This window comes from Nerophis ophidion, linkage group LG01 (assembly GCF_033978795.1).
Source record: "Nerophis ophidion isolate RoL-2023_Sa linkage group LG01, RoL_Noph_v1.0, whole genome shotgun sequence".
Taxonomy (NCBI): domain Eukaryota; kingdom Metazoa; phylum Chordata; class Actinopteri; order Syngnathiformes; family Syngnathidae; genus Nerophis; species Nerophis ophidion.
The window spans coordinates 19,923,191-19,947,790 of NC_084611.1; the positions used below are offsets into that span (position 1 = coordinate 19,923,191).

General features: G+C 40.1%; 1 protein-coding gene across 1 annotated transcript in view; it reads left to right on the plus strand.

Annotated features, from left to right (window-relative positions):
* LOC133551326 (nuclear receptor subfamily 6 group A member 1-A-like) overlaps window positions 1–24,600 on the plus strand; it is a 279,246-nt gene that overhangs the window by 251,467 nt on the left and 3,179 nt on the right. The window contains exons 5-9 of the mRNA XM_061897922.1: window positions 4,967–5,127; window positions 6,956–7,186; window positions 10,594–10,848; window positions 21,550–21,671; window positions 21,765–21,917. Coding sequence (XP_061753906.1) covers window positions 4,967–5,127; window positions 6,956–7,186; window positions 10,594–10,848; window positions 21,550–21,671; window positions 21,765–21,917 — 922 coding nt within the window. The remainder of the gene's footprint in view (window positions 1–4,966; window positions 5,128–6,955; window positions 7,187–10,593; window positions 10,849–21,549; window positions 21,672–21,764; window positions 21,918–24,600) is intronic.

Sequence of the window (24,600 nt, forward strand, 5' to 3'; positions counted from 1 at the left end):
GTTGTCTATCTGTGTTGGCCCTGCGATGAGGTGGCGACTTGTCCAGGGTGTACCGATTGTAGCTGAGATAGGCGCCAGCGCCCCCCGCGACTCCGAAAGGGAATAAGCGGTAGAAAATGGATGGATGGATGGAACCAGTAGTGACGTAATGTTTTATTCAGCACTAATGTTGTGTTTAATTTAGCAGCAACGTTTGCAGTTCCAAATATGGCACATCTCCTGAAAATTGCGCTGCTCAGCTGGGTCATCTGTGCACGAAAACACAACCAGTGAAATCACTTCTTGTCACTACAAAATTATACAATTCGGCAAAAAGAACTGTTGGATGAGGAGGCTTGAAGGATTTGTTTGGAGTCTCCTAATGTTTATATACAATGAAAAATATTGAAGGAATTTAGTTAAAACCCATCCATCCATCCATCCATCCATTTCCTACCGCTTATTCCCTTTCGGGGTCGCGGGGGGCCCTGGCGCCTATCTCAGCTACAATCGGGCGGAAGGCGGGGTACACCCTGGACAAGTCGCCACCTCATCACAGGGCCAACACAGATAAACAGACAGCACTCACACTCACATTCGCACACTAGGGGCAATTTAGTGTTGCCAATCAACCTATCCCCAGGTGCATGTCTTTGGAAGTGGGAGGAAGCCAGAATACCCGGAGGGAACCCACGCATTCATGGGGAGGACATGCAAACTCCACACAGAAAGATCCTCAGCCTGGAATTGAACCCAGGACTGCAGGACCTTCGTATTGTGAGGCAGACGCACTAACCCCTCTCCCACCGTGAAGCCCCATTTCTCTACCGCTTCGATGCATTAAACTGTTATAAAATTGCATTTCTCTACCGCTTTATACAATTTTATAACAGTTTATGCATCGTAAGGTTTCTTCGTGAAATATTGCAAACATTTAAATAAAACCAATTCCGCGCTCCATCACGTAGATCAGGGGTCACCAGCCTTTTTGAAACCAAGAGCTACTTCTTGGGTACTGATTAATGCGAAGGGCTACCAGTTTGATACACACTTGAATAAATGGCCAGAAATAGCCAATTTGCTCAATTTATCTTTAACTCTGTTATTATTAATAACTAATGATATTTATCTTTGTGGAAACACTGATCATCTTAATGATTTCTCACAATAAATATATATATATATTTTTTCCAATCTGCACTTTGTTATAATATATAAAAAATTGGACCAAGCTATATTTCTAGTAAAGACAAATCATTTCTTGTAGATTTTCCAGAACACAAGTTTTAAAAGAAATTCAAAAGACTTTGAAATAAGATTTAAATTTGATTCTACAGATTTTCTAGATTTGCCAGAATATTTTCTTTGAATTTTAATCATATTAATGTTGAATAAATATTTCACAAATATTCTTCGTCGAAAAACAAAAGCTAAAATGAAGAATTAAATTAAAATGTATTTATTATTCTTTACAATAAAAAAAATAAATGTACTTGAACATTGATTTAAATTGTCAGGAAAGAAGAGGAAGGAATTTAAAAGGTAAAAAGGTATATGTGTTTAAAAATCTTAAAATCCTTTTTAAGGTTGTATTTTTTCTCAAAAATTGTATTTCTGAAAGTTGTAAGAAGCAAAGTAAAAAAATAAATGTATTTATTTAAACAAGTGAAGACCAAGTCTTTAAAATATTTTCTTGGATTTTCAAATTCTATTTGAGTTTTGTCTCTCTTAGAATTAAAAATGTCGAGCAAAGCAGGACCAGCTTGCTAGTAAATAAATACAATTTAAAAAATAGAGGCAGCTTACAGGTAAGTGCTGCTATTTGAGCTATTTTTAGAACAGGCCTGCGGGCGACTCATCTGGTCCTTACGGGCTACCTGGTGCCTGCGGGCACCGCGTTGGTGACCCCTGACGTAGATTATATTTGAGACATTTTTCAAGCTGGATGTTACAGAAAGTATGAGAATGTGAGAGCTGCTGCCTGCTCTTATTCACTTATGTAATCATCTCATATTTGGCAAGAGAGTTTGGATTCTTGGATTTTCTGTCGTCTCCATGCCTAACCATCTTTGTCACGTTTGTATTTGATTGTATCGTGGATTAAGAAAATTGCGACGCTCCGAGTGTTGGGGACGGTCTATCACTACAGTTGAAAAAACAAACAAAATTAAGGCTGCGAGCAGCGTTGGCGGTCACGACCTCCCCCAAAATTGTCAGGAAGATCGAGGCATGCGGAAGGAGGTTACCACAGTTATAATTTTTCACCCCAAGGGGGCGACGTTAGCATGCATATCAACGTCAAGTCGTGATCCGACCCAAACCTAAAGGCCTCAAATCAGTTTGGACGGAGATCCGATCATAAAGTGACACAATGACAGTTTGATTGTTGATGGCGAGGAGCAGTTTCCCCCCCACAAATGAAAACCAATAGCTACTGACCCACCCGGCACTTCAGGTTTGTCATCATCATCATTTCTACCAATTATGATCAAGATCCGAATTTGTGGAGCCGAGTTATAAAGGTTGAAAGTTTTGTGACGAATCATCAGGTCGAAGTTTGGCGCCATGCCACGCCCACATCCTAACGCATAGGTGTCAAACTCTGGCCCGCGGGCCAAATTTGGCCCGCCGTGTAATTTCATTTGGCCCTTGAGGCAATATCAAATTAATATTAGAGCTGGTCCGCCGGTATTATACAGCACTGCCGCTGTAACACCGCATTCACCGATTTCCCGGGAGAATCTCGAATTTCAGTGCCCCTCCCGGAAATCTCCCGGTGCAACCATTCTCCCGAATTCCACCCGGACAAAAATATTGGGTGTGTGCCTTAAAAGCACTGCATTTAGCGTCCCCTACAACCTGTCGTCAGGTCTGTTTTTCCTCCTCACAAACAGCGGGCCGGCCCAGTCACGTAATATATGTGGCTTCTACACACATGTAAGTAAATGCAAGGCATACTTGATCAACAGCATACAGGTCTCACTGAGGGTGGCCATGTAAACAACTTTAACACTGTTACAAATATGCGCCACACTGTGAACCCACACCAAACAAGAATGTCCAACACATTCGTAACGCTAACCCTTATATGTTCCCCTAGTGTCCAAAGAATTCCAAATTAAGCCTTTTTTACTTTAATAAGCAACTAATTAATGGTGAATATGTTCCCCATACGAAAGTGTTTTCATAGTGTGGACTACCTGTTAGATGAGATTAGATTAGATCAGATAGTACTTTATTTATTCCTTCAGGAAATTTAAAATTTTCAGCACAATCCCATTCAAAATCAGACAAAAGTTACAGTGGGACAGAACAGGATCGCTGACGGGTCTGCCGGCTTCCAGCGCCCCTTACAAAGAAGGTGAGATACAGGTACACAAGTGGGGGGAATGGGAGAAAAAAAATAGAAGATTAAAATAAAATAAAGTATAATAAAAAAAATCGGTCTACACCTGCGGCCTGGATAGGGGGTCCAGACTGAGGCCACTGTTTGCAGACAAGGTAATTTTTTAGGCGGAAAAAAAATGGCAACCATTAGTGAGATGGATAGGAGGAGTACCAATTATATCGTCCAATATTTTAGCTCATGGGTGTCAAACTCTGGCCCGCGGTCCAAATCTGGCCCGCCGTGTAATTTAATTTGGCCCTTGAGTCAATACCAATTTAGCATTAGAGCTGGCCCGCCAATTTTATACAGCACCGGTGCCGCTGTAACACCGCATTCACCGCTAATACTCATACTTGCCATACTCTCCTAATTTACCAGGTAGACTCTCGAAGTTCAGTGCCCCTCCCGAAAATCTCCCGGGGCAACCATTCTCCCGAATTTCTACCGATTTCCACCTGGACAACTATATTGGGGGCGTGTATTTAAGGCACTGCCTTTAGCGTTCTCTACAGCCTGTCGTCACGTCCGCTTTTCCTCCACACTAACAGCGTGTCACATAATATTTGTGGCTTTTACACACACACACACACACACACACACGCACACGTGAATGCAAGGCATACTTGGTCAACAGCCATACAGGTCACACTGAGGGTGGCTGTATAAAGAACTTTAGCACTGTTACAAGTATGCGCCACACTGTGAACCCACACCAAACAAGAATCCCAAACACATTTTGGGTGAACATCCGCACCGTAACGCAACAGAACAAATACCCAGAAACCCTTGCAGCACTAACTCTTCCGGGAAACTTCCAGCAAACTGACCAATAATTAACGTTTTATTCATGCATTTTCTCTTGCTACTTCAAGGCTTGAATGTTTGGTTCATTCATTATTGTTATTTTATTTTCAAATGTATTATCAGCCCGTGGAAAAAATTCGATATTTACCTCAGAAGATTGCAAATAGAAAAAAATACATAACATTTTTATTAAAATTGTATTTGATATGCCATTGATATTCTTTTAATTATTACTATTATTATTTGAAACTGGATTTTGCATGTCACTAAAGTAATATAAGACTTGCTTGTTCAATATTTAATGCGAAACTTGTTTGGGTCCCTATTAAAAGGTTAATTTGTTCAACCTTGGCCCGCGGCTTTGTTCCGTTTAAAATTTTGGCCCACTCTGTATTTGAGTTTGACACCCCTGCTTTAGCTATTCAGGAATATTGTGATATCTGAACATTTTTGTGGTTAAAATGAAACCAACTGAGATTGTCCAAATTAAGATTGTTTTAATGGTTGAAAAATGTCAGAAATAGTTGAAGGTAAAAACGGACAAAAAAACATGAAAATGATGATATACTGTAAAACCGCTATTATTGGGGAAGGTTTGTTGAATAAGCACACATGTCCTGAAGGCGCTAAACGTTTTGACGCTTGAAGAGGGATTCGTCGGATGAATGGTCTGGGACAGAGGCGGACGAAAAACGCTACGTGATCATAAATAAATTGATGAATTTTGGCGTGGAATAATATAGTAAAGAAACAAGGGACGTGCAAGTAAATTTGTATCACTGTGCGGTTTTCCAGATCACGGAGGAGGAGATCGAGCGCATCATGTCCGGCCAGGAGTTCAAAGAAGACGCCCCGGAGCACACCTGGGGCAACAACGGCGACAGCGACCACAGCTCTCCCAGCAACGGAGCCTCCGAGGGCAACCAGCCGTCACCCGTCTCCACGCTGTCCTCCAAGTCAGTCGTCACGGAGACCATGAGCTTAAAAAAAAAAAAACCCCGTTCGTCCGCCCCGAGCAGTCGAGAATGTCTTCGCTCGTCTGGATGACATCAGACAAGAAGAACTCGCTGCACTGTATCTGGACTCCGCAAGGACAAATAATGTCTCGGCACCTTATTTTAGTCGGATTCCACATAAATAGACTTATCTGCGCTACTTGGCAGCTGATAGCTATTTAGAAAAACAATTGACTGAACATCTAAGACAAAATATGCACAATAGGAGAAATATGCCAAACAACTCACTGGCATGCAATGGATTTACTGTTCATTGTGTAACAGGGGAGCCTTCAAATATGAACAAATGCGATGCACACAATAATAAAAAACCCCAAAAACAATTAATTAATAAAAAATAATAATTAAACAATTTGTTTAAAACATATTCTTAAATTATTAACATTAATAAAAAATAAAATAATTAAAATAATCAAGCAATGTATCAATGTTCTAAAATTATTATTATTGTTTTAAATATTAAAATAAATTCAATTAAATGAAACATTTATTTTTACTGTATTATATACAGTGGGGCAAAAAAGTATTTAGTCAGCCACCGATTGTGCAAGTTCTCCCACTTAAAATGATGACAGAGGTCTGTAATTTTCATCATAGGTACACTTCAACTGTGAGAGACAGAATGTGAAAAGAAAAATCCAGGAATTCACATTGTAGGAATTTTAAAGAATTTATTTGTAAATTATGGTGGAAAATAAGTATTTGGTCAACCATTCAAAGCTCTCACTGATGGAAGGAGGTTTTGGCTCAAAATCTCACGATACATGGCCCCATTCATTCTTTCCTTAACACGGATCAATCGTCCTGTCCCATTAGCAGAAAAACAGCCCCAAAGCATGATGTTTCCACCCCCATGCTTCACAGTGGGTATGGTGTTCTTGGGATGCAACTCAGTATTCTACTTCCTCCAAACACGACGACTTAAGTTTATACCAAAAAGTTCTATTTTGGTTTCATCCGACCACATGGCATTCTCCCAATCCTCTGCTGTATCATCCATGTATCAATTTTGGTATAAACTCAACTTGTCGTGTTTGGAGGAAGAAGAATACTGAGTTGCATCCCAAGAACACCACACCTACTGTGAAGCATGGGGGTGGAAACATCATGCTTTGGGGCTGTTTTTCTGCTAAGGGGACAGGATGATTGATCCGTGTTAAGGAAAGAATGAATGGGGCCATGTATCGTGAGATTTTTAGCCAAAACCTCCTTCCATCAGTGAGAGCTTTGAATGGTTGACCAAATACTTATTTTCCACCATCATTTACAAATAAATTCTTTAAAATTCCTACAATGTGAATTCCTGGATTTTTGTTTCACATTCTGTCTCTCACAGTTGAAGTGTACTTATGATGAAAATTACAGACCTCTGTCATCATTTTAAGTGGGAGAACTTGCACAATCGGTGCCTGACTAAATACTTTGTTGCCCCACTGTGTTTTAAGTAAAGACTCTCAAACGGAGGGAATTTGATTTCTGTATGCACAGTTAGCAAGAAGAGACGTTGGCGACAGCATAACTTGTTTTGGACGTTTTAGATAGAAGTGAATATTATCCGATATCTTTTTTTTTTTAGCTGAAATCGTATGATTGCATGTATTTTCTGCACATCTGACCAAACGTTACGGACACAAAATCAAACGCTATAAAAAAATCAACGTCCATCGTACAGTCGTGTTTCTTTAAAAAATACGTAACTCGTCACACAAGATGTGAATTTCTCCGGCGCGACATTCATTGACTGAACTCGGAACTGGTCTGCTTGCAGTCGCTCCATGGAAATGAACGGCTACACGGCGGCCCTCAGGGACCAGTACATCAACACCTCCATGTCGACGCACTACCAGCTGTTGCCGCATCTCTTCAGCTACGCTGCCCAGTCCGGCCTGCTGGCCCCCCAGCCCCGCAGCTTGTACCCGCAGTCCCACCCACTGGTGCTTCAGCTGGTTGCAGCGGAAGACCTGGCGCCGCTGGCCACCCCCATGCTCATAGAAGATGGGTGAGTCCATCGCTACTTGTACTGACGCTACTTTGTGTTGCCCTGGTAACTGCTATGTGACACTTCTGTCTATTTGGCAGTCCATACGAACTGAAGGTTGTAAGCGTGTTAGCATTTATCATTGCTATTTTTTTTTATTGATGTCAAAATATCATGTCAGACCTCAGCAACAGACACATTAAAACATTTTGCAGGATTCTTTCTAGTAATAAAACGTCAATATTTAAAGTAAAATTAAATCTATATGATACTACATTTGACAGGAATAATAGGCCAGAATGTATTTACTAGGTGAAAGTTTATTTATTTATTTATTTTTTTAATTAGTATGTACATTGTTAACATTGATTGAAACTAAAAACACCAATTTGAACCTAAATATTTCGAAATACTAGTCAGGAAAAGCGATCATCCCTTATCCCTTCTACAATCTACCAAGTAAGTATGTGCTATATTACACGACTAGAACGCCATACAGGTCTCACTGAGGGTGGCCGTATAAACCACTTTAACACTGTTACAAATATACGCCACACTGTGAACACACACTATTTCGGGAGAACATCCGCACCGTAACACAACATAAACACAACAGAACAAATACCCAGAACCCCTTGCAGCACTAACTATTTCGGGATGCTACAATATACACCCCCCGCTACTACCAAAGCCCGCCCCCCAACCCTCCCACCTCCTCTACAACCTGTGGTCAAGTCCGTTTTCTCTCCATACAAACAGCGTGCCGGCCTAGTCACATAATGTATACGTCTTTTAAGCACACATGAGTGAATGCCATGCATACTTGATCAACAGCCATAAAGGTCTCACTGAGGGTGGCCGTATAAACCACTTTACAGTAACACTGTTACAAATATGCGCCACACTGTGAACCCACACTAAAAAAGAATGACAAACACATTTCGGGAGAACATCCGCACCGTAACACAACATAAACACAACAGAACAAATACCCAGAACCCCTTGCAGCACTAACTATTTCGGGACGCTACAATATACACCCCCCGCTACTACCAAACCCCGCCCCCCAACCCTCCCACCTCCTCTACAACCTGTGGTCAAGTCCGTTTTCTCTCCATACAAACAGCGTGCCGGCCTAGTCACATAATGTTTACGTCTTTTACACACACATGAGTGAATGCCACGAATACTTGATCAACAGCCATACAGGTCTCACTGAGGTTTGCCGTATAAACCACTTTACAGTAACACTGTTACAAATATGCGCCACACTGTGAACCCACACTAAACAAGAATGACAAACACATTTCGGGAGAACATCTGCACCGTAACACAACATAAACACAACAGAACAAATACCCAGAACCCCTTGGAGCACTAACTATTCCGGGACGCTACAATATACACCCCCGCTACCACCAAACCGCGCCCTTCAACCCTCCCACCTCAAACTAAAACGGCCAAAATGTTAACAATTAGCATTTTAGCGCCTAGCAAGATAGCATTAAGTGCCGAAAGGTTGAATTAAAGGCTATGGTGGTTTTAAAATTTGCCATGTAGTCCCAAAATGTCAAAAAAAATTGCATGTTACCGCCTCGCAAGATAGCATTAAGTGCCGAAAAGTTCAATTAAAGGCTATGATGATTTCGAAATATGCCATGTAGGCATGTACAATGTCAAGTAGCTAAAAGGCCCAAAATGGCAACGATTAGCATGTTATCACCTAGTAAAATAGCATTAAGTGCCAAAAGGTTGAATTAAAGCAGACTTGCCAACCCTCCCGATTTTCCCGGGAGACTCCCAAATTCCTCTCGAAAAGCTCCCGGGGCAACCATACTCCCAAATTTCTCCCGATTTCCGCCCGGACATCTATATTGGGACCTGCCTTAATGGCACTGCCTTTGGCGTCCTCTACAACCTGTGGTCAAGTCCGTTTTCTCTCCATACAAACAGCGTGCCGGCCTCGTCACATAATGTATATGTCTTTTACACACACATGAGTGAATGCCACGCATACTTGATCAACAGCCATACAGGTCTCACTGAGGGTGGCCGTATAAACCACTTTAACACTGTTACAAATATGCGCCACACTGTGAACCCACACTAAACAAGAATGACAAACACATATCGGGAGAACATCCGCACCGTAACACAACATAAACACAACAGAACAAATACCCAGAACCCCTTGCAGCACTAACTATTCCGGGACGCTACAATATACACCCCCGCTACCACCAAACCGCGCCCTTCAACCCTCCCACCTCAAACTAAAACGGCCAAAATGTTAACAATTAGCATTTTAGCGCCTAGCAAGATAGCATTAAGTGCCGAAAGGTTGAATTAAAGGCTATGGTGGTTTTAAAATTTGCCATGTAGTCCCAAAATGTCAAAAAAATTAGCATGTTACCGCCTCGCAAGATAGCATTAAGTGCCGAAAGGTTCAATTAAAGGCTATGGTGATTTCGAAATATGCCATGTAGGCATGTACAATGTCAAATAGCTAAAAGGCCCAAAATGGCAACGATTAGCATGTTAGCACCTAGTAAAATAGCATTGAGTGCCAAAAGGTTGAATTAAAGCAGACTTGCCAACCCTCCCGATTTTCCCGGCAGACTCCCAAATTCCTCCCGAAAAGCTCCCGGGGCAACCATACTCCCCAATTTCTCCCGATTTCCGCCCGGACAACTATATTGGGGCGTGCCTTAATGGCACTGCCTTTGGCGTCCTCTATAACCTGTGGTCAAGTCCGTTTTCTCTCCATACAAACAGCGTGCCGGCCTCGTCACATAATGTATACGTCTTTTACGCACACATGAGTGAATGCCATGCATACTTAATCAACAGCCATACAGGTCTCACTGAGGGTGGCCGTATGAACAACTTTAGCACTGTTACAAATATGTGCCACACTGTGAACCCACACTAAACAACAATGACAAACACATTTTGGGAGAACATCCGCATCGTACCACAACAAAACAAATACCCAGAACCCCTTGCAGCACTAACTATTTCGGGACGCTACCACCAAACCCCGCCCCCCAACTCTCCCACCTCAAACTAAAACGGCCAAAATGTTAACAATTAGCATTTTAGCGCCTAGCAAGATAGCATTAAGTGCCGAAAGGTTGAATTAAAGGCTAAGGTGGTTTTAATATATGCCATGTAGGCCCAAAATGGCAACAATTAGCTTGTTAGCACCTAGTAGGATAGCATTAAGTACCCAAAGGGTTAAGGAACGTTCATAGTGATTTTCCACTATCAGTGTTTTGTAGATTTGCACTACAGTATGTCCGGTGCCTAAAATTCCAAACAAAAAAATGCTAATCTGCTAACAGTTAGCACGCTAAGCTGCTAGCTATGCAAGCTGACCCATGTTTTCCAACGCTGCTTCTACCTTGTTGTCTCTCTGCACACGTCAGCTACAAGGTGACACAGGTGGAGCTGTTCGCCCTGCTGTGTCGTCTGGCAGACGAGCTGCTGTTCCGCCAGATCTCGTGGATCAAGAAGTTGCCTTTCTTCTGTGAACTCTCCATCGAGGACTACACCTGCCTGCTCAGCTCCACCTGGCAGGAGCTCATCCTGCTCTCCTGCCTCACCATCTACAGCGCCCAGATCTTTGGCGACTTGGCTGACGTCACCGCCAAGTACACGCCCTCGGACGATGAGCTGCAGGGGTGAGTGGTCGTGGAACAAATACTGTCTATATTAGGGGTCACCAACCTTTTTGAAACCAAGAGCTACTCCTTGGGTACTGATTAATGCGAAGGGCTACCAGTTTGATACACACTTAAATAATTTGACAGAAATAGCCAATTTGCTCAATTTACCTTTAATAAATAAATCTATATATATATTAAAAAAATGGGTATTTATTTCTGTCATTCCGTCGTACATTTTTTTTCCTTTTAAGGAAGTTTTTTTTGTAGAGAATAAATGATGAAAAAACACTTAATTGAACGGTTTAAAAGAGGTGAAAACACGAAAAAAATGAAAATACAATTTTGAAACATAGTTTATCTTCAATTTCGACTCTTTAAAGTTCAAAATTCAACCGAAAAAAAGAAGAGAAAAACTAGCTAATTCGAATCATTTTGAAAAAATTAAAAAAAGAATTCATGGAACATCATTAGTAATTTTTCCTCATTAAGATTAATTTTAGAATTTTGATGACATGTTTTAAAAAGGTAAAATCCAATCTGCACTTTGTTAGAATATATAACAAATTGGTCCAAGCTGTATTTCTAACAAAGACGAATCATTATTTATTCTAGATTTTCCAGAACAAAAATTTTAAAAGAAGTTCAAAAGACTTTGAAATAAGATTTAAATGTGGTTCTACAGATTTTCCAGATTTGCCAGAATAATTTTTTTGAATTTTAATCATAATAAGTTTAAAGAAATATTTCACAAAAATTCTTCGTCGAAAAACAAGAAGCTAAAATGAAGAATTAAATTGAAATGTATTTATTATTCTTTACAATAAAAAATACAAAAAATACTTGAACATTGATTTAAATGGTCAGGAAAGAAGAGGAGCGGCATAGCTCGGTTGGTAAAGTGGCCATGCCAGCAACTTGAGGGTTGCAGGTTCGATTCCCGCTTGTGCAATCCTAGTCACTGCCGTTGTGTCCTTGGGCAAGACACTTTAGCCACCTGCTCCCAGTGCCACCCACACTGGATTAATGTAACTTAGATATTGGGTGTCACTATGTAAAGCGCTTTGAGTCACTTGAGAAAAGCACTATATAAATATAATTCACAAAAAGAGGAAGGAATTTAAAAGGTAAAAAGGTATATGTGTTTAAAAATTCTAAAATCATTTTTAAGGTTGTGTTTTTTCTCTAAAATTGTCTTTTTGAAAGTTATAAGAAGCAAAGTAAAACAAATAAATGAATTTATTTAAACAAGTGAAGACCAAGTTTTTAAAATATTTTCTTGGATTTTCAAATTCTATTTGAGTTTTGTCTCTCTTAGAATTAAAAATGTCGAGCCAAGCGAGACCAGCTTGCTAGTAAATAAATACAATTTAAGAAATAGAGGCAGCTCACTGGTAAGTGCTGCTATTTGATCTATTTTTAGAACAGGCCCGCGGGCGACTCATCTGGTCCTTACGGGCTACCTGGTGCCCGCGGGCCCCGCGTTGGTGACCCCTGGTGTATACTGTACCTTCTGTGCTTTAAGCCGTCCCCCACCAAATTCTTGAAGAAAAAAATATTGTTCCATGTATTAGCAGCATCGGACTATAAGCCGCAGATATATACGCTGTGAAGTGAGTTATTTACACAGAAATGTCTTTTCATACCTTAATTGTTTCCAATGGTGTCTGTAACACGGCAGTAAAATGGCAGTTTTAACAAAACAGAAGTCCTCGCCATGGACCCACGAGCTGCGCAAGCTCGTTCTCTAATCAGCTATACAGATTCAATAACTCCACTGTGACGTTTTGGTGCATTTACAAAACTGAAACAATACAAAAACAATGCCATTGTGGGTTAATAATACTAACACAGACACTTGTAATCAAGTTAGCATTGTTGGCATTAGCTAATATACATTACATTACAATGTGCATGAAAACATTCCTAGACATCAAAAATAAGTTGGTTTCGTAAGTATGAATTGTTGTAGTTATAGTGTAAAATTGCAAACGTTGCCCGGAGTGATGAATAAAAAAATCCATACGAGTAGGAATGCCATGGACTGTTTTACTTCCGATTCAAGGCCTTAAACTCAGAGGTGCATTTTCAACACCTGCAGTCATCAAACATTTTATAAAACAGTGGTCCCCAACCACCGGGCCGCAGAATAATTTTTTATTAATTTTTATTAAAAATAAAAAAATACAATTATTATTTTCTATTTATTTATTAAATCAACATAAAAAACACAATATACACTTACAATTAGTGCACCAACCACAAAAACCTCCCTTTTTCATGACAAAAACGTCCCTTTTTCATGACAAAGAGAAAAAAGAAAAAAAAAAAAGGATCCCCCCCTCCGGGCCGCGGGACAAATTATTAAGCATTGACCGGTCCGCGGATACTAAAAGGTTGGGGACCACTGGTCTAAAAGATGTCATTAACAAACCATTTCAGTGTCTGTTGGAAACAGTTTGTTCAATACAAAACCTGATGGGCGTCAGCCAAGAAAAATCCATTAATTAGTTACACGGTTTAATAAGCCGCAAGGTTTAAAACGTAGGAAAAAAATGGCTTTAAGTCAGAAAAATACAGTAAAATGCTGTATGTACGAAATGCATAACAACAATAACTCACACCCAGATCAGTTTGATTTATAATATTTAAAAAATGAAATACCGTATTTCCTTGAATTGCCGCAGGGCATATAGTATGCGCCTGCATTGAATTACTGCCCGGTCAAACTCGCTTCGCAAAATAATTAGCGCATGCTTAGTATTACCGCCTGGTCAAATTTGAAATCCCATAAAGGGAAGAAGATTAAGAGCTATTCAGTAGGATTTAAGGTCCAAGCTTACATCACACTCAATGTTTTACTGCATGCCTTTGGTAAGTGCTGTAGTGAGAAGAGGTTTTAAAATAATTAGGGCATGCTTACTTTTACCACATGCCTTTGGTAAGCGCAGGAGTGAGAAGAGGTTTTAAATTAATTAGCGCCCCGGCGGCAATTCAAGGAAATACGGTAATACTTGTTTTGGTTTAATAAGCATCAATTTCTCTCGATGTAACCATAAGGAGCTTTTCTAACCTGCAACCTACTCCTAAAAAGTTTCATTGGAATTTGTATACCAAATAATATACATTGCGATAACCGGTTTGAATCGAGAATCGATTCTGGATCAAATCGTCAGCCCAGGAATGAAAATGGGATGGAGTGGTTAGGTGCCCGAAGATTCACACTCTTAAAATATATGAAAAAGTGATTACACATCAAGTAGTTATTATCTGGTCATGGTTTTAATGTTTTTTTTTTATGTCCTGAAGAGGCCCTAAGATTGTTTTCATAATACATCAAATGAAAACAGAGTCCTGTACAACATACACTGTTATTTCAATCACAATCAACATTGTTATCTTATTTACGGGACAGCCTGTTACATTTACAATTTATCATAGCCATTCATTGGATGACATGTTTTTATTTTGACTTCGCTGCCTCAATCGCAATCTTTATCTTGTTTTCAACGACGGAGGTGTGTGAAATGTAAATGTCTACAATGCAGTCGGTGTAACTGGGCGGATACGCTAAAAACTGTATCACGATATCAGTGTTTTATGTTGTTAATCATTCTTTATGACCTACGGAATATAAGGAGCTGTAGAAAAATATATGAACTGTAACCTTCCTCTGATTATAATCCCCTTCAGCTATCAAGGCAGAAAGGAAATGCAAACACAAGCATGGAAAACACTCAACGTAAACAAAATATTAAAGGCCTACTGAAATAAGATTTTCTTATTTAAACGGGGATAGCAGGTCCCTTCTGTGTGTCATACTTGATCATTTTGCGATATTGCCATATTTTTGCTGTAAGGATTTAGTAGAGAACATCGATGATAAAGTTTGTCACTTTTGGTGCTAATAAAAAAGCCTTGCCCTTACCGGAAGTCGCAGACGATGACGTCACCCGTGTGAGGGCTCCTCACGTCCTCACATTGTTTATAATGGGAGCCTCCAACAAAAAGAGCTATTCGGACCTAGAAAACGACAATTTCCCCATTAATTTGAGCGAGGATGAAAGATTCGTGGCTGAGGATATTGATAGTGAAGGACTAGAAAAAAAAAAAGAAAAGGCGATTGCATTGTGAGCGATTCAGATGTTTTTAGACACATTTACTAGGATAATTCTGGAAGATCCCTTATCTGCTTATTGTTTTAATAGTGTTTTAGTGAGATTTTAAAGATTGTAAAGACATACCTCGAGGTCGGATGGCTGCCGTGAACACGCCAGTGTCTCAGAGAGAAGCCGAGGAGCCAAGCTCACAGCAGGCCTTTTTTGACATGACAGCTGGAATAATCCAATGATGTCTCCGGTAAGATATATATCACAATTTCCCCATCCAAAAACATGCTGGTTGACATAGAGAAAACACGTTCGCTTGACCGCTCCGCTTCACAACAAACAAAGAAACACCGGCTGTGTCTCGGTGCTAAAGACAGCTGCAATCCACCGCTTTCCACCAACAGCATTGTTCTTTATAGTCTCCATTATTAAATGAACAAATTGCAAAAGATTTAGCCACATAGATGTCCAAAATACTGTGTAATTACACCATGACCAGAGACGACTTTTAGCCGTGTTTGGTGCAGCGCTAATATTTCCTTACAGTCCGTGACGTCACGCGTACGCGTCATCATTCCGCGACGTTTTCAACAAGAAACTCGCAAGTATACTAACTCTTCCCATCATAACAATTTAATGTTATAAGCTCGCTATTTAGCTAATTTTGTATTTTTAAACCTAAAAATCGAGGATTTTGAAACTTGGTGCCATCTTAAAAGTGTGCTGATTGATTTTTTTTGATTGATTGATACTTTTATTAGTAGATTGCACAGTTCAGTACATATTCCGTACAATTGACCACTAAATGGTAACACCCCAATAAGTTTTTCAACTTGCTTAAGTCTGGGTCCACGTTAATGAATTCATGGTACAAATATATACTATCAACATAATACAGTCATCACACAGATTAATCATCAAAGTATATACATTGAATTATTTACATTATTTACAATCCGGGGGGTGGGATGAGGAGCTTTGGTTGATATCAGAACTTCAGTCATCAACAGAGAAATGGACATTGAAACAGTGTAGGTCTTACTTAGTAGGATATGTACAGCCAGCAGAGAACATAGTGAGTTCAGATAGCATAAGAACAAGTATGTACATTAGAAGTACATTTGATTATTTACATTAGGTTATTTATAATCCGGGGAGATGGGATGTGAATGGAGGAGGGTATTAGTAAAGGGTTGAGGTTGCCTGGAGGTGTTGTTTTAGAGCGGTTTTGAGGGAATAAAGAGATGGACTTACTTTTATACCTGTTGGGAGTGCATTCCACATTGATGTGGCATAGAAAGAGAATGGTTTCAGACCTTTGTTGGATCGGAATCTGGGTTTAACGTGGTTTGTGGAGCTCCCCCTGGTGTTGTGGTTATGGCGGTCATTTACGTTAAGGAAGTAGTTTGACATGTACTTCGGTATCAGGGAGGTGTGGCAGATTTTATAGACCAGGCTCAGTGCAAGTTGTTTTACTCTGTCCTCCACCCTGAGCCAGCCCACTTTGGAGAAGTGGGTTGGAGTGAGGTGTGATCTGGGGTGGAGGTGTAAAAGTAACCGGACTAGCTTGTTCTGGGATGTTTGGAGTCTCGATTTGAGGGTGCAAGCGTAATCGAAAAAGGGTTGAATGAGAGTTCCCGCTAGAATCTTCAAGGTGCTTTTGTTGACCAGAGAGGAAATTCTGTAGAAAAATCTTGTTCTTTGGTTGACCTTTTTGATTACCTTGGTGGCCATTTTATCACAAAAAAGATGTGCGGACAAAATTAGCTGTTAACTGTGAGAGACAGAATGTGAAAAAAAAATCCAGGAATTCACATTGTAGGAATTGTATACATGATTAATGCAATACTTTTTTTTGTGAGTTAATATGTTAAGTTTGACAGCCGCAGTAGGAAGCGAAGTTAGGATACATGGGAAACACTGTTGCTGCATTAACACTTATCCCACTGCCTTAAATTGACATGTTTTACGATGCCTGTTATTGACTCCTACAGTTGTTTTTTTTCGAGGATATCTTTGGAATAACGTTAGATTTGAGATTTACGGATAATGTCCGAGTAATATTTTACAGAGAATTAAGGTAGACAGCCAGACGTTCCGGTCTGTTAGCTCAGTATCTTAAAATGGTTTTTAAAGTCTTCTATCACGGGAGTAGACCTGGATGGGGGCCAGTGAAGCGGTCCATGAACAGGAGGACTCCGCAGTGAGAGCTGCGGCTAGCGCCGTTCATCCGGCGTGCGATTGCGGCTCTATCTGTTGGTAGGAGAGGAAGTGTGGGGGGTTGCACGTGTGTAAATCAGCCTGGAATTATCTAACCTCGTGACACGATTGCGTGTAATATACGGCGCAGATTTGAAGCCTCAGTTAGTATTTCTGCTGTTTTAGGAGTGAATGTGTGATTTATGCTGGCGACTCCTAAAGGATGTGAACTGGAGAGAAGCGATAATGTTTGCACTGCGTTGAATGAATGGCTCCTTCTCTGAAGCACGGTAAGAGTTTAGAAGGAACATTCCTCATGGCGGCACACCAAAATGACATTTAGGACAGTTTGTCATGTGACCAACCCAGGACGCACGAGAAAGTGCTCGCTAAATTGCTATTTTTGGCCAACATTTTAATTGTGTTAATCAGAATTTAATGATTTTCAAAGTATTTTGTTTCAAATAATTTCATAGGTTACCGATGCATTTACAAATAATGCACTAGCGGAGTTTAAAGTGTATAAAAGATGTTTGGTGGGGTTTGTTATTTAATTTTCCACTGTAAGTCTTTGTTGCTATTTTTTCAATGTATTTACAGTGGGGCAAAAAAGTATTTAGTCAGCCACCGATTGTGAAAGTTCTCCCACTTAAAATGATGACAGAGGTCTGTAATTTTCATCATAGGTACACTTCAACTGTGAGAGACAGAATGTGAAAAAAAAAATCCAGGAATTTACATTGTAGGAATTTTAAAGAATTTATTTGTAAATTATGGTGGAAAATAAGTATTTGGTCAACCATTCAAAGCTCTCACTGATGGAAGGAGGTTTTGGCTCAAAATCTCACGATACATGGCCCCATTCATTCTTTCCTTAACACGGATCAATCGTCCTGTCCCCTTAGCAGAAAAACATCCCCAAAGCATGATGTTTCCACCCCCATGCTTCACAGTAGGTATGGTGTTCTTGGGATGCAACTCGGTATTCTTCTTCCTCCAAACAAGACGAGTTGAGTTTATACGAAAAAGTTCTATTTTGGTTTCATCTGACCACATGACATTCTCCCAATCCTCTGCTGTATCATCCATGTATCCATTTTGGTTTCAACTCAACTTGTCGTGTTTGGAGGAAAAAGAATACTGGGGTAGAGGGTAGTGGGGGGTGTATATTTTAATGTCCCGGAAGAGTAAGTGCTGCAAGGGGTTCTGGGTATTTGTTCTGTTTGTTTACGTTGTGTTACGGCGCGGATGTTCTCCCGAAATGTGTTTGTCATTCTTGTTTGGTGTGAATTCGCAGTGTGGCGCATATTTGTAACAGTGTTAAAGTTGTTTATACGGCCACTCTCAGTGTGACCTGTATGGCTGTTGACCAAGTATGCATTACATTCAACTTGTGTGTGTGAAAAGCCATATTTATTCTGTGTTTGGCCCGGCACGCTAAGGCAGTGCCTTTAAGGTTTATTATTCTCTGTACATCTGTGTACACAGCGGCGTTTTAAAAACTCAAAAATGTTACTTTTTGAAACCGATACCGATCATTTCCGATATTACATTTTAAAGCATTTATCGGCATCAACATCTCTAGTTGTGTGTGCTCCGAGTAACGACGGCAATACCAAGCGTTACTTGGAGAATTATTTGATAGCTAAAAATACTTGTGCTACCTCTACATGACATGAATAGGTAATAATAGCCGTCTTACAGTGGTTTTGTTTTTTAATATCTAAACTGGTGTTCCGAAACTTAACCTATTCTTTTTTTTTATGTGGTAGCGTCAATGGAGAAGACACACCTATGGAATTAAGCAAATGGTAGTTTTTCAAAGAAGCAGCTAATTTCAAGAGAACACAGGAACTTAAAAAAAAATATATATATCCACATTTTTGTTTGAAAAAGTAAAAAAAGGCACAAAAAGTTTCCCCCCTAACAGCAATAGCTCTTTGTTGTTACGAACTTAGAACAATAGTTTTAAAGGCCTACTGAAACCCACTACTACCGACCACGCAGTCTGATAGTTTATATATCAATGATGAAATATTAACATTACGGCAAGTTTAGTTTACTAAATTGCTATTTTAAATTTCCCGCGAAGTGTCGTGTTGAAAACGTCGCGGTATGATGACGAGTGCGTTTGACATCTCGGGTTGTAGCGGACATTATTTTCCAGCCCAATCCAAGCAATAAGTAGTCTGCTTTAATCCCATAATTACACAGTATTCTGGACATCTGTGTTGCTGAATCTTTTGCAATGTGTTCAATTAATAATGGAGAAGTCAAAGTAGAAAGATGGAGGTGGGAAGCTTTTAGCCTTTAGCCACACAAACACACGGTATTTCCTTGTTTAAAATTCCCAGAGGTGGAGCTTTACTATGGATCACAGCGGTCAAGCGAACATGGATCCCGACTACATGTCAACCGGCAGTTTTCGGTGAGAAAATTGTGGTATAAAGTCGCTTCTTACTGGAGATCCGCGGAGCTGGCGCCGTCCATGCAGCTGCATGACTTCCCTCAGAGACTCTGGCATCAAGACACCCGTGGCCACACCTCACTAAAACACTAGCAACTAGAGATGCGCGGATAGACAATTATATCATCCGCAACCGCATCACCATACTCGTCATCCACCCGCCGTCCACCCGAACCAACATTTTATCAGAACCGCTACCGCCCGCCACCCGCCCGCTGAAATACATCAGAGGTCGGCCACTTTTACCACTCACAGAGTTATTTAAACCCGTTTCACAGAGTAATGAAGACAATTGGAGCCGCTAACGTTCTCGCGAATATCCAATTGGCGTTCATCCTAATGACAAGAATACGGGCGTGCTGTGAAGCCATTGCCTTTGACACCTTCAACAACATGTACAAACCGATTGTTAGTCCGGCATCATGTTGTGTGCAGCTTCTGCAATCACACGTATGAGATTAAAAAGCATACTGGGTGATACAGAGTACACTGATGGTTGTGATATAAACAACTTTAACACTTACTAATATGCGCCACGCTGTGAAGCCACACCAAACAAGATTGACAAACACATTTCGGGAGAACATCTTCACAGTAACACAACATAAACGCAACACAACAAATACCCAGAATCCTTTGTATCGGTGACAATTTTTGAATATATTTTACACCCCCTTGCCCCAACTTCGCCCACCTTACCGACGCACGGGTGTTGCTGCTAGCGGGGTGTATAAAATAGTCAGGAAGTATCTAGGATACAAAGGATTCTGGGTATTTGTTGTGTTGCGTTTATGTTGTGTTACTGGGAGAATGTTCTCCCGAAATGTGTTTGTCAATCTTGTTTGGTGTGGCTTCACAGTGTGGCGCATATTACTAAGAGTGTTAAAATTGTTTATATCCCAACCATTAGTGTACTCTGTGTCACCCGGTTTGCCTTGCAGTCGTGTGCGTGTTGCCGCGGAAGCCACACACAACATTATGCTGGACTGACAAGCAGATCGTACATGTTATAGAAGGCGACAAAGTCAATGGCTTCATAGCACGCCCTAATACTTATTACCTGGGTGACGACCGGCAGTCATTCTAGAGAATATTAGTATCTCCTATTGTCTTCTTTGCTTTGTGACGCGGGTCTTAAATGGCTCTTTGAATGGCAAAGGATACCGATCCCAGAACCATGTATATCAAATATTTCCGGATGGTTCAACTGCCACCCGCCCGAATCTAATTAAAATCTATTTTTTCTTCATGTCACCCGCCCGACCCGCGAATGAGAATGCAAACCGCGTATCTCTACTAGCAACACAATAGCAGATAAGGGATTTTCCAGAACTATCCTAATTAATGTGTCTAAAAACATCTGAATCGCTCGCACTTGCCCTCGCCTGTTTTTTGTTGTTGTTTTTTTAACTTTTTTTTTTCTTTTTCTAGTCCTTCACTGTCAATATCCTCATCCACGAATCTTTCATCCTCGCTCAAATTAATGGGGAAATTGTCGCTTTCTCGGTCCGAATCGCTCTAGCTGCTGGTGGCTATGATTGTAAACAATGTGAGGATGTGAGGAGCCCTACAACCAGTGACATCACGCGCACATCGTCTGCGACTTCCGGTAAAGGCAAGGCTTTTTTATTGGCGTCCAAAAGTTGCGAACTTTATCGTGGATGTTCTCTACTAAATCCTTTCAGCAAAAATATGGCAATATCGCCAAATGATCAAGTATGACACATAGAATGGACCTGCTATCCCCGTTTGAATAAGAAAATCTCATTTCAGTATGCCTTTAATGTATCTTTCGTGCTAATTCCTGCATCTTTATGTTGCAGCTATTTCTGCTGACACATTAATTAATATGTACTGTCCTCATTAAAATAAATAAACCTCAACTTGTTGTATTGGAAGCAGCTTGTGGAACAAGGCCTGACTGGACTATGTGTGTTCTCTCAGTTTCAGCGAGGACGGCATGGAGGTGATGGAGAGGCTCATATATCTGTTTCGTAAATTCCACCAGTTGAAGATCAGCAATGAAGAGTACGCCTGCATGAAAGCCATCAACTTCCTAAATCAAGGTGCCTGAAGTCAACTCACTCTTTTCAAACGGCGTGTTTTGTTTCCCATCGTGTAGTCTTGGTCACAGTGCCTGGTTCTTGCACTTTTTGCAGATATCAGAGGACTGTCCAACATCTCTCAGCTCGAGCAGCTGAACAAGCGCTACTGGTACGTGTGCCAGGATTATACCGAGTATAAGTACCCGCACCAGCCCAAGCGCTTCCCTGAGATCATGATGTGTCTGCCAGAGATCCGCTGTATAGCAGGTAAGGCTAGCAGCTTTAAAATCATGTACCGTATTTTCCGGACCATAGGGCGCACCGGATTATAAGGCGCACTGCCGATGAGCGGTTCTAGTCAGGTCTATTTTCATACAAAAGATGCATTAGGGCGCATTTAAGGGGTAATATTATTTTTTTATTTTCTAAATTTAAAACTTTTCCTTGTGGTCTACATATCATATAATGTTTTTTTAGTCAAAATGTTGCATAGATTTTTTACAGATCATTTTAAGCCGCTTTCTGACAGTCTCTTCAGGTTACGCCGTTTTGTGGGCGGTCTTATTTACGCGGCTCACTTTCGGCAGCGTCTTTCCTCCGTCATCTTTGTTGTTGCGGTGAAGCGCGCAAAGACGGGAGTGTAAAAAGTGTCAAAAGATGGAGCTGACTGTTTTAATGACATTCAGACTTTACTTAAATCAATAACGGAGAAGCATCTTCCTATCTGTGGCTTACTAGTGCAACAAAAAACGCCGGAAAAAAAAATAATATATATACACACAGTGGGGCAAAAAAGTATTTAGTCAGCCACCGATTGTGCAAGTTCTCCCACTTAAAATAATGACAGAGATCTGTAATTTTCATCATAGGTACACTTCAACGGTGAGAGGAATTCACATTGTAGGAATTTTTAAGAATTTATTTGTAAATTATGGTGGAAAATAAGTATTTGGTCAACCATTCAAAGCTCTCACTGATGGAAGGAGGTTTTGGCTCAAAATCTCACGATACATGGCCCCATTCATTCTTTCCTTAACACGGATCAATCGTCCTGTCCCCTTAGCAGAAAAACAGCCCCAAAGCATGATGTTTCCACCCCCATGCTTCACAGTAGTTATGGTGGTCATGGGATGCAACTCAGTATTCTTCTTCCTCCAAACACGAGGAGTTGAGTTTATACCAAAATAGATACATGGATGATACAGCAGATATATATATATATATATATATATATATATATATATATATACATACATACATACATACATATATACATATATATACATATATACATATATATATACATACATACATACATACATACATACATATATACATATATATACATATACACATATATATACATATATATATATATATATATATATATATATATATATATATATGTATATATATATATATATATATGTATATGTGTATATAGGGACGGCGTGGCTATATACACGCCGTCCCTATATACACAGCGTGTATATAAGGAGAGTGGCTGTGCGCAACCCGAGGGTCTCTTGTTCAATCCCCACCTAGTACCAACCTCGTCCTGTCCGTTGTGTCTTGAGCAAGACACTTCACCCTTGCTCCTGATGGGTGCTGGTTAACGCCTTGCATGGCAGCTCCCTCCATCAGTGTGTGAATGTGTGTGTGAATGGGTAAATGTGGAAGTAGTGTCAAAGCGCTTTGAGTACCTTGAAGGTAAAAAAACGCTATATAAGTACAACCCATTTATATATATATACTGTATTTATATATATATATGTGTGCGTGTGTGTGAAGTGATATATATTTATATAGAGTTTTTATTTAGTGACTCAAAGCGGCTTTACATAGTGAAACCCAATATGTGAATTATATTTATATAGCGCTTTTTCTCTAGTGACTCAGAGTGCTTTACATAGTGAAACCCAATATCTAAGTTACATTTAAACCGGTGTGGGTGGCACTGGGAGCAGGTGGGTAAAGAGGCTTACCCAAGGACACAACAGCAGTGACTAGGATAGCGGAAGCGGGGATCGAACCTGGAACCCTCAAGTTGCTGGCACGGCCACTCTACCAACCGAGCTATACATATATATATAAATATATATATATATATATATATATATATATATATATATATATATATATATATATATATATACACGTTGTGAAATGTGTAATTTACACATAAATATTTTATTAATGTTTATTTGCATACCTTAATTGTCTATGACGCAGCAGTACAATGGCTGATTAAACAAAACGTAAGTCATAGTCATGGACCCACTAGCTACGGAAGCTATTTCTCCAATCAGCTAAGCAGACTCAATAACTCTACAGTGACCTTTTGGTGAATTTACTGAGGAATTTGTGAAACTGAAACAATACAAAAAAAATGCCATTGTAGGTTCATAATACTAACACAGACACTAGTTAACATGTTAGCTAATGCTAATGATGATAACATTACATGATAGCACGTGCAAATATGCATGAAAACACTCCTACAGAGATCACACATGGGATGGTTTAGTAAGTACGAATTGTTTTAGTTATATCGTAAAACTTACAAACGTTGCTTGGATGAATGAAAGATCCATACGAGTGAAAACACTATGGACGATTAGAAGACGGAACGGCACTTGTACTTCCTGTTCAAAGCTTTAAACAGCAGGAAACACTTAAGCCGTTCAGCCGGCAGCACCTGCAGTGAGCGACCTCGCCCAAAAGATGGCGCCATGGCACAAAAATAAACAGACCATTTGAGTGTCTTTGCAAGTGTTTAAAGGGGAACATTATCACAATTTAAAAACAATAAAAAATCAGTTCCCAGTGGCTTGTTGTATTTTTTGAAGTTTTTTTCAAAATTTTACCGGTCTCTGAATATCCCTAAAAAAAGCTTTAAAGTGCTTGATTTTCGCTATTTGTGATGCCAATATTAATTTCCCTGAGATGT